This window comes from Natator depressus, chromosome 12 (genome assembly GCF_965152275.1).
Source record: "Natator depressus isolate rNatDep1 chromosome 12, rNatDep2.hap1, whole genome shotgun sequence".
NCBI lineage: Eukaryota > Metazoa > Chordata > Testudines > Cheloniidae > Natator > Natator depressus.
In genome coordinates this window covers 33530568-33543959 of record NC_134245.1, presented here as the reverse complement: position 1 = coordinate 33543959, position 13392 = coordinate 33530568, and the positions used below count along the sequence as shown (strand labels likewise).

At 43.1% G+C, this 13392-nt stretch overlaps 1 protein-coding gene across 1 annotated transcript; it reads left to right on the top strand.

Moving 5' to 3' along the window:
• Positions 1 to 492: 492 nt before the first annotated feature.
• Positions 493 to 12883, top strand: MPHOSPH6 (M-phase phosphoprotein 6). The gene is made up of 5 exons (XM_074969184.1): positions 493 to 695; positions 7281 to 7393; positions 8581 to 8671; positions 11474 to 11571; positions 12018 to 12883. The coding sequence occupies exons 1-5, from the start codon at positions 645 to 647 to the stop codon at positions 12151 to 12153; spliced, it is 489 nt and encodes a 162-aa protein (XP_074825285.1). The 5' UTR covers positions 493 to 644; the 3' UTR covers positions 12154 to 12883.
• The last annotated feature ends 509 nt before the right edge of the window (positions 12884 to 13392 follow it).

Here is a 13392-nt window from a genome sequence, read left to right as displayed (position 1 = left end):
AAGATTATGTCATGAGATGAAACCTCCAGGAATACATCCAACCAAAATTGGCAACCCTATCCCTGCTCCTTATGTGAGCTAGTATCTAGGGGGTCTCCTCCCCCCCCCACCCCATGGTGCCTGAATTCTGCTCCCAGCTTCCCCCATATCTATGCCAGGCTCTGGGGGACCCTTGCCCATCTATGGTGGTCTGACCCCCATCCCTGTCCCCCCATGTGAGTCAGGCTCAGGCGAGTTTGCTACAGGTGGGATCTGAGCCCCTCTCCCTTCCGATGAGAGCCAGGCTCGGGGGGGAGGGTCCTCCCCATTCTGTCTGAGCCCCACTCCCTGTCCCCGTGCAGACGCCAGGCTCGGGGGGAAGGGGGTGCCCCGTTCCGCTGTAAAACACCCCAGACCCGCTTGAAGCGGCCCCAGGCCCGTGGGGCGGGCTGGGCCGAGCCAGTCGCATCGCAGTTGCGCGGCGGCTTCGCCGCCCGCTCCAGCCCGGCCGCAGAGGCCCCTGGGCGGAAATCTGGCCCTGCCCACCCCGCCGGCTCCCGGCCTGTGCGCGTGGCGGCCTGTGCGCGGCTTCAGGAGGCGGCTGCAGCAGCAGGGGAGGGCGGGGATCGAGCGGGGCCCGCCCGCGGCCCAGGCCCGGCACCGCAATGGCCGGGGAGGTGAAGACCAAGCTGTCCAAGAACCTGCTGCGCATGAAGGTGAGAGGCGGCGGCTCCCGGCGCGGGGAGGCTGCGGGGCCGCGGGGCGGGGGGGCCGCCGTTGGGAGCCCGGGCAGGGGCAGGCCGGGCGGAGGGGCGGGTTGCGGGGCTGATCCGAGTGAGGGATGTTAGGTGGCGTGTGGGGCAGCCTACCCCGGGGGAGGGGAGAGCTGGGGCCCCTGGGGAAGAGCGTGGGGGGCAGGATAGGGAGAGCATGGGGGGTTGGGGTCGGGTGATGGGGGGTGTATGGAGCAAGATGCCCCCTGGGGAGGGTTTGGGGGCAGTGGGGAATGGGGAGAGCTGGGGGCTCTGGGAGAGGGAGTGAGGGGAGTTGAAATCAGGTGGGGGGGCTGAGGGGTAAGCTGCCCCCCTAGGGAGGGATGGGGGAGGGGTTCCCAGGTGGAGAGGTGATTGGGGGAGCCTACCCTGGTGGCAGAGCTGGGACTGTTGGCTTAGGGAGCAAGGTTTGGGGTTGGTGACCCCTGGGTGGATTGTGGGGCTGTAAGGCAAAGGCCTGATGTGTAGGGCGGGGGGGGGGGGTAGGTATTTAGGAGGCTTGGAGGGGAGGAAGGGCAGGTTGCACTGGGATTTGGGCTCATGGGAAGAGATCTGGGAGGATTCTGCACATGGCATGAGACGTATGGGGGAGACGTGTTTGAGGGGGAGGGTGGTCACGAGGGGTCACAGACCCAGAAAAACATTTTGTTTTAAATTTACCTAGGTTCCTGAAGAATACACATTATGCTCTGTTTCACCAAAACTACTGCTCCCCCATTATGATAACGCCCCTCCCCCCCCACACACATTTTCCAGGGTGCTTTAGCATTGCTCCCCACTGTGAAAGAATTGGGGAGTCACAGAAAGGAGACCATTCCCAGGGGTGGTGCGGATGGGGAAGAATGCCTCTTTAGGGTAGCAGGGGAGATGACCTTGGCAGTGGGGAAGCTGAACTAGTTAGGGCTCTCCAGAGATGAGAGGATAGGGAGCAGGGCATTGGGATTGGGGAGCTGGCATGGAAGCTGAGGGTGAGGATTTGTGTTTCTGTCTAGGCATTTGTATATTGCTGTTTGCTGTTGTACTTGGAAGTATGGGGGGAGGGGTTAAAAGACTACATGAGACTAAGTGATATGGGGCGATGGGAAGCTGAGGGCGTCTCGGGGCTTGGAAGGACATGGAGAAGAGCATGTTTGAAGGGTATGGAGGTGGGAGACTAAACACAGGCAGAGCTAGGTCATAAGATGGCTTTTGCAGTGTAAACAAGGAAGAGACATGATATTATAACCAGCACCCCCTTCTCTGCTACAGACTTTTCCACAGCCAGGCCAGCCAGCTTGGACAAGGGGCTTGAATCAAAGTGCTGTGTGCTGTTTCTGGAATGAGGGCCCTTGTCCTGAGCCAGTGCAAAGGGATACATGTCATCAGGCCTGTAGGAGCCATAGACACCAGTGGTGTATATAAGCTAAACCAAAGTATAACATAAGCCACAGGGTGGTACGCTCATCTGTGTAGATAAAAACATGTAAATACAATATAAACCAAAAACTTATTGTAAGAATTCTGTAGTAAATACGTAGTGTAGGAAAACCCATCTTGAAAACAGTGGTCAAATAACATAATGAGGGATGAGGATTAAATGTTCCTTGAGATTTTGGGTGGATGGAAGGGGAGATGGGCTCACAGTGTCTGCTGCTGTTGCATGATTCAGGACCCACACCTGGAGTCCTGATCTAGGTGGAAATTTGCCTGATTCGGGACTGGGTCCTGTACAGTAAGTGAGACCCTGACTCAGCAAATTAATGAATGAATCATAAGTCACCGGTAGAAAATACTTGGCAAGGGACGTGCATGTAGAAACCTAGGGTTAATCACAATGATCTAATATGGTTTTAAACACAACTGTCCTTGTCTGCACTAAAGGCAAAATTGTATTTTAATTTTATTAGTTAACACCTTTTCTACCACAGTACATTTTCCCAGGATAAACAAGGCCACACATTTAAATTTGCCTTGTCTTGTTGTTGTCATTTCAAATTATGTTCCTCTTCACCTCACTAACTGACTTAAATATTTCTTGTATGCATGTGGCCATGTTGGTCCCAGGATATTAGACAAACAAGGTCGGGGTGAGGTAATATCTTTTATTGAATCAACTTCTGTTGGTGAGAGATGAGCTTTCAAGCCACACCTGAAGAAAAGCTTTCTGTAGCTTGAAAGCTTATCTCTCTCACCAGTAGAAGTTGGTCCAATAAAAGATATTACCTCATCCAGCTTTTCTCTTTACATTTTTCTTATTTGTTTTGGTTTATAAGGTCAGTTATGTAGTGAATGCCCCTCTTGTCCTTGTTAAGAATTTTTAAAGGTATATATCATTGACCCTTTAAGGAATAGTTCGCATCACGTAATTCTAGCTTCGCTTGCTCTCTTCATCAGTTCTCCAGCTTTCTCAGATGTTCATTGTTAGCACTCTAGAAATATACTAAACAACATGGCACTGGCAATGATGACATTAGAAGGTTTGGCTAAAGAAAATCCATAGTTCTTCTGTTGTAACTACTAAACTGATGACATGAAGTTCCACTCGGTAGTTGTACTACAAACACTAGAAAAAATGGCTGTGCTAACCCCTGGTGAAATGGCATTTATAACACTATCTTGAGTACCACGGTATCTTCACTTGTAGCCAAACATCTAACTCGTTAGACTCCCATAAGAAGTATCCAGTGGTTTTATGAACTATAGGGTGCCTGTTGTTTTGATCCAGAAACATACTGTGAACTACCTTCCTTATTTCAGCAAAATCTTGCATAAGCAAAACGGGGATTTCTTTGCTGGAAACCATCTGAAAATTCTTTTCTTCCCATGAGCTATCTGTGCTGGCCTCTTTATCATGAACATAAGTGTTCAAACTCTTTTTCTTTATATCTTTAATTTAAAATATTCCCTTTGCTTGCCACATTTGGTTGAGCTGCCTTGACTTGAAATATTTCCTAGCCTTGGATTTTGTTGTGCACTGATTTTTCTGGCCAGTTCTGGCTTAATATCCTATAACGGTGTTAACTTAGACCATTGTCCCTCCCTCTTCCCCCCCTCCCCCACTCTTTTAACAACTCATAAATGTAGTAGCATGAGAGAGGGATATTAATAAAGTACTGACCTAGCCATCGCCCTTGGAATTGTGATTCTAGCATCAAGTCCAAAGTGAGATTAGTCTCAGCTCAGTGGCTAATGGACTCTGGTTCATGTCGTGTAATGCAACACATAATTCAGTAGAGTACACACTGGCATGATTGATGCTCTCTCTGTTTCTGCCGAACAACACAGAAGCTGAATTGCCATTAATTTTTTAAAAACATAAATATTCATTAAATATTTATAACTTAATATAGCAGAGACTTCATGCCTTGTTTGCTACATTTTAGTTGTGCCGTTCCTTTTTTAGTTTGGTATTTGGGGCCATAGTCCTTCAAAGTACTAAGTGAAACGAGTTTTACAGTCTCAGTTCAGTCCTCAGTTGTAGCAGAGTTCACTTTCCATAAAGGTAGCAGAATAATTAGCACAATTACAAGTCGCTGCTCACCAAAGGCTTACATCTGTGTTTCTATGGAGACTAAACTTTGACCCAAAGAAACACTCGGCATGTTTTATGTGCTTTGCAATTATTGCAATCTGTATTTTTTTTTATCATTTTAAATGTAAGTAACCAGATATTTGTATCCAAGAGATCTCCTAGATCATTTGTTTTTAGGTACATAATCAATAAAAATGAACATTGATTGGGTGCTTATTATAAAACTTCTCCCATTGAGACTTAAGTCTAGCTAACCAGTTTCCTTGATTAACATGTTTTTCCACATAGACTCTCTCATTTTACTCACTTCTGAGAAAATCCAGATACTGTAATTTTAAATGTAAGGCTTTGACATGTTTTTGAATTCTTTCAGAAAACAAAACTCCGTTTTCTTTAGTTAAGAAACTCACACAGAGTTGGGTACATATAGCAGTAAAAATGGAACATGAGAAATTAAGGTGGCTTATCACTTTTCGGACTATGCTATTGAATTAATATATAAATTAAATCATTAAAATAATACACTTAATGTTTTGCATAGCCTGAAAAATGATAAACCAACTTTTAATTTCTGATTGTCCATTTATAAATATGTTTGTTTGGGGGTGGGGAAGTAGTGGCACATTCCAATCTCCATCCACAAGCCAATCTCTGTCTACTTGGGACACCAAAATGATTTGTCACAGTAGATTGTGCAGATGTTTAAAATAGGGTCATGCATGATCTGCTGTGCTTTGCTGGCATCTTCTCTGGTAAGGTTTGGATGTACTCATGGCTAATGCCTGATAAAGATGTAAGTGTGATAGGGATGTGCCTAAGGGCTTGTCTAAATACAGGTTGTACTGCTTTACCAGTGCAGTCAGAGGTACACCTCTCTCCCCTGCCTCTCCTCCAACTCCCTTCCCCCCGCCCACTATGAATGCAGTTATACTTAGGGCTCTACCAAATTCATGGCCATGAAAAATGCATCACGGACCATGAAATCTGATCTCCCCTGTGATATCTGGCTATCCGGGGGCTCCTACCATGCACTGGGCTCCAGCTGCTAGTGCCCTCTGGGCTGGGGAGGGATGGGACTTCCTCTTTCCCTGCAGCGGCCCCCGCCCCTCCCCTACTGCGGCCAGGGGAGGTTCCTGGAGGTAGGTCTGACCGAGCCCTGGTAGTATCTCTTCCCCTGGTGCTCCAGGGACTAGCAGCAGGAGCCCAGCGCACAGTAGGAGCTGCTGGATGGGGCGCCCCCAGCCCTGCCGCTCCCCGGCTCCAAGCCCAATGCTCAAGATTTAAAGGGGCCATTGGATGGCGGGCAGGGACCATAGCTCCCCCCAACCATGGGGCCCTGGCCAGCCCTGTCCCCCCACAAAAGTGATGACCCTCATATGTCCTGTGTTCTTTCCCCCACACGCACACACAGTAGCTTTGTGACCCCCCACGACACTCTTTTAGGTTGGGACCCACATGGTTACAACACATGAAATTTCAGATGTAAACATCTGAAACCGTGAAATTGACTATTCTTAAATTCCTATGACTGAGAAATTGACCAAAAAGGACTGTGAATTTGGTAGAGCCCTAATTATACTGGTATAAATGTTCCCATTCGGGAAGGGGAATAAGCTATAGCAGTATAATTACATCTACACTAGGGGTTGTATCAGTATTACTGTGGGTAAAAAATCACATCCCCTAACAGACATATTTATACTGGTACAAAAGTTGTCTGTAGACCAGGACTGAGGCCCCAGCTCCAATCGTGGTGATGTCAAACCCTGAGCATTAATTTAAAAAGAAATGTTTATAGCTTTTCTCGTTTTGGAGAAAGTAAACCTTCAACGTTTGGTCATGGTTTGGTCACTGAAATTGTTAACATTGACTTTTAATTGAACTCAGTTGAGTTAACACTTCATGGAGATGAAATGGGCAGCTCACACTTCTTCAAGCTGTTGTTCCAGTCTCTCTGTGAACGCCTCAAACATCATTGCATTACTCCATATCTACACTACGGCCATAGTGTAGACACTTCCTTCAGTTTTCCCATTGCTGTAGTTAATCCACCTCTCTGAGTGGCATCTACACTGGGGGGGAGGTCAGCTTAACCATAGCACTCAGCAGTGTGAATTTTTCTCACCCCTTAACAATGTAGCTAGGTCTACACTAAAAAAGTTGGGATGACCGATTTATGTCTCTCATGGATGTGAAAAATCCACGCCCGTGAGTAATGTAGGTAAACCAACCTAATCCCTGGGGCAGACAGCACTAAGTCAATGGAAAAATTCTTCCATCAACCTAACTACTGCTTCTGGGGAGGTAGATTAATTACCGTGGCAGGAAAACCCCTACTATCGCTGAAGTGAGTGGCTATGCTGAAGCACTCTAGCAGCGCAGATGCAGCTGTGCTGCTGTAGTGGTTTAAGTTAGACATAGCCTAATTTTTAAGTGAAAACCAGGCCTAACATTCGTTTACTATGAGGGCTCTCTTTGCAGCCTTGGGGGCTAGAGTCAAACTTTTTTTTTTTTTTTAATGAAATCTGAGAATCTGGAGGACAAGGGGGCGCCCTCAAAAGAATACCGGAAAAAAAACAAATGCTAACCTGGCCTAAGCCAGGTCCAGTTTGTCCCCTGACCGCTTTATGTGGTGGAGTGTAACCATTCGGCATCTGGTATGCAGCCACAGCTTTGAAATAGTTAATTTTCCTCAGTCCTTTGCCAAACCTCCAGGAATTGCAGGATGGTAACAAGCCAAGGAAGTCAAAAATATCTCCAGTGTTACTAGAGTGCTGGTCACCTGGGTATGTAAGTGGTGATGCAACTGAATTTTAATATTGCCGTTGTTTCTGTCTGTACATTGGCAATTGCCCTAACTTTGAGCTGACTTTTAAAAGAGTCAGGCAAAACTTCCTAACTTTTTTCATGAAATATTGCATGAACAATAAATGCCAGGCAACCTATTAAATAGTTGTAACTCACATATGGGGAAAAGACACTTCATGCAGAAAAATCTTTGTGTGCGTTTCTTTCAGTTCATGCAAAGAGGATTGGATTCAGAAACCAAAAAACAACTAGAAGAGGAGGAAAAGAAGATAATCAGTGAAGAGCACTGGTATCTGGATTTACCAGAACTCAAAGAAAAGGAGTAAGTTTGTCATATTTTTCCATTACTTATATCTGGACTGTTTGGGAGGCAAAACAAAGTGTTGTCTATTAATCCTTTTCTGTCCAAGAAATACCTCAAGAATAATAGTAACTCTTAGTCGCCAGTAGACATTAGTAAAATAGTGAGATTGGTAGGTGTAGCATACTTATTCAGCATTTTATTCTAAGGAACCACTCTCAAGGTTTATAAGTCCACAGTTTGACCTACTCCCCCCCCCCCTTTTTTTTTTCCATCTGTATGTTTTCCTAGTATCCATGTAATTATTTTCTTTTTAGTGATCAGGTGATTTAATGCTGCTTTTGCTTTTTTTAAAAAAAAAATGGCTGAAACCTTGTAAATTAGGCCCCAATCTTGCAATCAAGTCCATGAGAGAGAATCTGGCTCCTGCATGCAGCTTCACTGATTTCATTAAGGTTTCATTCAGGCACAGGGTCAATCCATGAATATCCAGTTGCACAATCCCTAATGGAGATGCAACAATAAGGAACACCTCTTCTAGTAAGGGCACAAACTTCCATTCCTGCCTTCTGAAGAGGTGCTATAAACAGTAAAAAAAACTATTTTAAAAATAGTTTATTTTGTCCTTTAAAAGAGGGAATTTTTTTAACAAGAGGGAGTCTCTTCTTAACATCTGGAGTTCAGAGAATTAATTACATGTGATTAAAGTTACTGATATTCAGTATTTTACGTGTGCAGGGTGGGGATGAGAAGGTGGAACACTTCTGTAGTACATGTATGTGATAATTCCTGGGGGCGGACTTCTTTTTGTCTCTTGGTTTGTTCATTAAAAGAGAAAAGAAAACAATCTTTGAAGAGAGAACCACATGGTTTTATTTCCTATCAGTCTCTACTAGGGCCAGCTCTACACTAGAAATTTGCTGGTATAGAAATGTCACCTAGGGGTGTGGGGGTTTGTGTGTTTGGTTTTTTGAGGGTTTTTATTTGTGGGGTTTTTTTGTTTTTTTTTGGTTTGGGTGGGTTTTTTGGGTCTGGCTGGGTTTTTTTGCAGGAGGAGAGCAACATTTCTTATACCGGCAAACTTTTTCAGACCTAGACCCGGCCTAAGACACTTCATTTTTTTGGTTTTGCTTTTTATTGCTTTTGGTTCTTGTGACTATGTTAAGACATGCTGTTCAGACAAATACTTGGCTTTGTTTATTGTGCAGGAGTTTTATAATAGAAGAGAGAAGTTTTATGCCATGTGAAGACCTACTTTATGGCAGAATGTCCTTTAAAGGGTTCAATCCAGAAGTTGAGGTATTGTCAAATGTTCTACTTCTGTTAGGGTCATGGAGTGTATGTACCCCACACTGGACCAGCAACCAAAGGGTTAATACAGGCACTACCAGCCACTGCTGATTGGAAGCCTCACAGCAGCTAGGAGGGTAAAAAGGGCTGGGAAGCAGATGGGGATGAACGGACCAATAGGCTGGAGAACCTGCAGAGATCCAGGGGAAGGTAGGAAGAAGCTCAGGGCATTGTCAGAGTTGAAGAACTCTGATCCTGCTTACCTAACTTGAGGGCCCTGAGTTGGAACCCGGTGGAGTGGGTGGGGAGTGAAGAAAGGGTTTTCAGACCCCTGGGCACCATGAATAGACAGACAGCCCCATTGGGGGCTGGGCTACAGTTGGCCAGAGGGGGTGGCACCAACGCACCGCACCAGTTAGTAACAAAGAAAAACTATAAATTGGAGTTAGGTCTCAATGTGGCTTCCACTGAAATCAAGAAGTGTCTTTTGGTTGACTTCAGTGAGAGTCAATTGAGCTTTATATAGTTTATAGCACAAAGTGGATTATTGCCTAAATGTGTCCAATCTTCATGCTTCTAATCTGAGCTCCGCTAGGTAGGATGAAAATGGTAATTTCCAACTCAACTTCCCTTCTTCCTCCTATTCAACATTCCCATTGCTGGTCAGCAAAATCAGCAGCTCTTCTAACTGGGTTGTTGATACTCAGTCATTAATTCATGTGTTAATATGCTCTCTCTGTGCTTGCACTTGTTGTTTTCAACCTTTAGAAGTAGAGCTGTTTGATTGCAGGAATTTGAAAATAAATTAAAATGCAGGCAAAGCAGATTGAATTATTTTATTAAATGTTTGCAATTCTGTACTGAAAATACAACATTATGGGGAGTATTTACTTTTGATCACACTGCCTCAGTAAGAGCCTAGGTACTGGATTGGTACTTAAGAGACTTGTTCCTGCTTCTGCCTTTCATTTGCTCTGTGACCTTGGTCCGAGTCTCTTTACTTCTCTCTGCCTGATTTATCCAGCTGTGAAAAGAGGTCCTAATAATTTAAAAAAAAAAAAAAAATCTGTGGATGAAAAGTGGTATATTCACTTGTGTTGTATATGTTTGATCCATTTGAACAAATGGAGCCTGTCACCTCTGAGGTGCTTTTACCCAAGTCAAGAGGGATGAAATCTGTCTGGCACTATGAAATGAGTCTTTCCAGTCCCAGATTGACACAAGTCCATGTCACACACTAACGTCCATTGGCACCCATGTTGTTTATCTCAGCTGAATGAGTTTGGAGTCTGAATTGCCATCCTCCACTTAGATAGAGATGGCTCCAGATTAGCATTAAGACACACATGCCGGTGATATGGAGGAGCTCATGCTGTTTGCTGGTACTCTGTCAATGCAGTGCTTTCTGCAGGCGCTGTCTTAAATAAAATGTATTTCCACACTGTGATTCAATGTGATTGTGATTCAAGCCAAGATTTTGGAAATAAATAAAGTGCTATTTCTGGTAAATATCTGGCTCCCCCCCCCCCCCCAGCTCAATAGTTTCATGATTCCTATACATTTTCCTCCCCTCCAAGAACAAAGCCTCCATGTTCCATGTACTGCTCAGCAAAACAACTGCCCAATCTCACTGCTCTCCCACTTTTCTTCCAGTCTGGATCTTTAGTCATCATATTGCTGCTTAATTTAGGGCCCAAACCTGCAAACTGTCAGCCCTGTTGACTGGAAACTACTCATGTGAATAAGGTCTTACAGAATCATGCCTTTAAAATAAAAACTCTTTTGAGCAGAGGTGTCTTTAACTTCTGTTCAACGTCTCACACGTCTGTGGTGCTATAATAGTAACAACAAGACTGCCATTAATCTGTCTCTCGCAGCTAAATAACTGCCTAAGATGAAAAGTTACTGATGCTCAATTCAGATCTAATATGATTTAGGGGGAATTATGATTACTGTCTCACCAGGGTTGGCATTTTCACTGGCTTTTTTTTTTTTTTTTAATGCAAATAGCATTTTATTGTAAAGCTTTTCAGACAGATTCTCCCTGCTAAATAAACATTTTCAAGTGGCTTAGTTCTGAAATTTGACCCACCCTTAAGATCTGGGAATTATATACACTAGATTATACTTGACAATGAAAAAACAGATCTACTACATAACTTTTTTAAAAGATTTATCCACTACGATCGATAGTGCATTACCATTTAAATGGCAACAATCGTAAAGAGTGCTAAGAAAACCTAGTCCCAGATGCCAGGCACCGTGCTGGTGCGCAAACAAGGAAGGAACCAAAAATAGGTGTGTTTATATTAGAACAATTTTAAGATGCAGGAAAATTATAACAAAACTCATTATTTTAAGTTTTGTAAGGGCTGGGTCATGAGCTGCTTTCAGGGCCATGCTGGGTTGTATGAGGACCTAAGACACTCCCCTGCACAAGCTATCTGAATCACTGCACAGGTGGGGTAACAGAGGAGGAACTAAGCTCCACCAGGTATAGCACTGGTGCGAATCACCACCACTACCATCCTGGGGAGCAAGGGGGAAGCAGCCAGTCACAGTTCATTCATTCCCTTGTCTTCACCCAGCAAAGCACGGCTGCGTGCTCCCTTTTATTCATGTCTCATGATAAATCCATGATCTAGCCCTAAATTCATACTACAAAGAAGGGAAAGTAGCTTCAGTTAGGACTCTTTACCCCCAGAGTTTTGCTTGTCCATTTTAAAAATGAATTTCTTATCAGTAATATCTATATAATTGAAATTCTGTGAACGAGTTAACTGTTAAACTGATTTCCCATTTCATTTTCAGAAGTTAATGATCCAAATGAACTCTAGGTACAAGAAAGAAGAAATTGAAGCAGATGATACAGCCGAGGCTGATGTATCAGATGAAGAAATGGCCAGAAGGTAATTTATGTTTTATGGCATAGTTAAAATTACCGAGATGATGTGTTGCTGCACTCTCATCAGGGTGTTTATAAAAGAGCAAACTTTTGTGTTGTGCACAAGATATTTTTAAATAAGAATTTTGAAGAAAGTGTTCAATGGAGTAGCTTCATTACTTCCTGGGGAAATAACTTGGGGCCATTTTTTACGCTCCACTACACCTTTTTGCTCTCTACTGTGTCATTCTGTGTGACAGAAAGCAAAATTGGCCCCTTAATATTATGCTGATATCTTGATACAGGCAGTAGCTGTGTCTCTTACACTGTGTTGTAAGAGGAGTGACATAGGCAATCCTTTGTTGCACCACAGATTGGTATAGCTGATAGGATTTATGACTTGCTGTGCACGAGTTTGCTTTGATTTTATGAAGAATAGTGATATGTATTTTAATTTAAATATCTTAACAGATATGAAACCTTAGTCAGAACTATCGGGAAGAAATTCTTGAAAAAGAGAGACCAGCGTGTGCTACAGGGTGAAGATGAGAACAGTAACATGAGACCTAGCAAAGCGAAGAAAATGTTCTTAAAACCCCAGGATTGATGTGAACTGCACAATTGGAGCTAATAGAAATGTCATCAACAGGTCAGAGTAACATGAACTGGGGAGTGTTTATTTTCCACCAAATAATGTAAGGTACGTGTGTAAAATCTAAGTCTATTCTGATTAAAATTTCTGCTGTCCACATGACAAACATACTTTCAAAGTGGATACATATATAATGGATGTCATACATCCTTTCCTGTCTGAGCAAGTTGTACTGACCATGGGGCTCTAAGCCAATTAGCTGTTTAAATATTGTGCATAAGTAAGATGGCTATCCCGTGTGTTTGAGAGCAATGATCTTTACATTTTATGATGGTAATTGAACGCAAGTATTTCAGCTAAAGATGAGCTGTGGCCAATCTTATAAAGCAATTCTGCTTTCAGTGTTTTTTTTTACTGTATAAATTGAAACCCCTTACACTTTCTAAATTGAAAGAAATAGTCTGCAGAAACGTACATTTCTTTAACAATTCTAAAAATACTTTGAAAAAGGAACAGAGAGATTAAATCCATTTCGTTGAATTTTATTTTTTTATAAAATCTGTTTAAAGAGAGGTTTTTGTAATAGAAGCATTTATATTGGGTGGTGTTTTCACTTTGACACGTATGAATCATGATCTGCTCAATATCTTGCCTCCAAAAAAAAAAAAATTCTGATGTTCCTTTGGTTGTGGTTTTCTTTTCTGGCAAAAATTTTCCAATCTTGTAAACAAGATCTGTGATAGCAGCATAATGACTGCTTAAGAAACACATCTTAAACTGAATAAAAACTTTTTAAAAGACTTTTGTGTCTGATTATTGTTGTTTAGGTAATATAATATAAACACTGGAACTTAACATAGCCTGTGAGATGTGTAGTGCATTGTTTGATAGTGTTTAGATTCAGGCCCAGATTTTTAAATGTATTTAGACATTGATGCACTTAGCATTGCAATACCTAACTGATTTAGGAGCCTAAATCTAATTTTGAAAAGGGCTTTAGAGATTGACCGTCAATGGGATTTAGGCTCCTAAATGCCTACATCCCTTTTGAGAATGAAACTTAGGATCCTAAATCAATTAAGCATTGCAATGCTGAGCACAGCAACACCTCAATAGCTTTAAAAAACTGGGCCTTAAGCACATGCCCCAAAATATTAGTTGAGTTGAAATGCCTTTTCTAGTTAGAAAGTAAAGAAGCAGTTTCAAGCATTGTTGCACAGAAAGACAGTACTGGCCTTCTGTCAATTGGTGCTC

What these genes read in the sequence shown, in the direction of transcription:
- MPHOSPH6 (XM_074969184.1), top strand. Translation starts at nt 645, where the DNA reads ATGGCCGGGGAGGTGAAGACCAAGCTGTCCAAGAACCTGCTGCGCATG. An exon ending in GGTTCAATCCAGAAGTTGAG is followed by an intron (nt 8,672 to 11,473) that starts GTATTGTCAAAT and finishes TTTCATTTTCAG; the next exon opens with AAGTTAATGATCCAAATGAA. An exon ending in GATGAAGAAATGGCCAGAAG is followed by an intron (nt 11,572 to 12,017) that starts GTAATTTATGTT and finishes ATATCTTAACAG; the next exon opens with ATATGAAACCTTAGTCAGAA.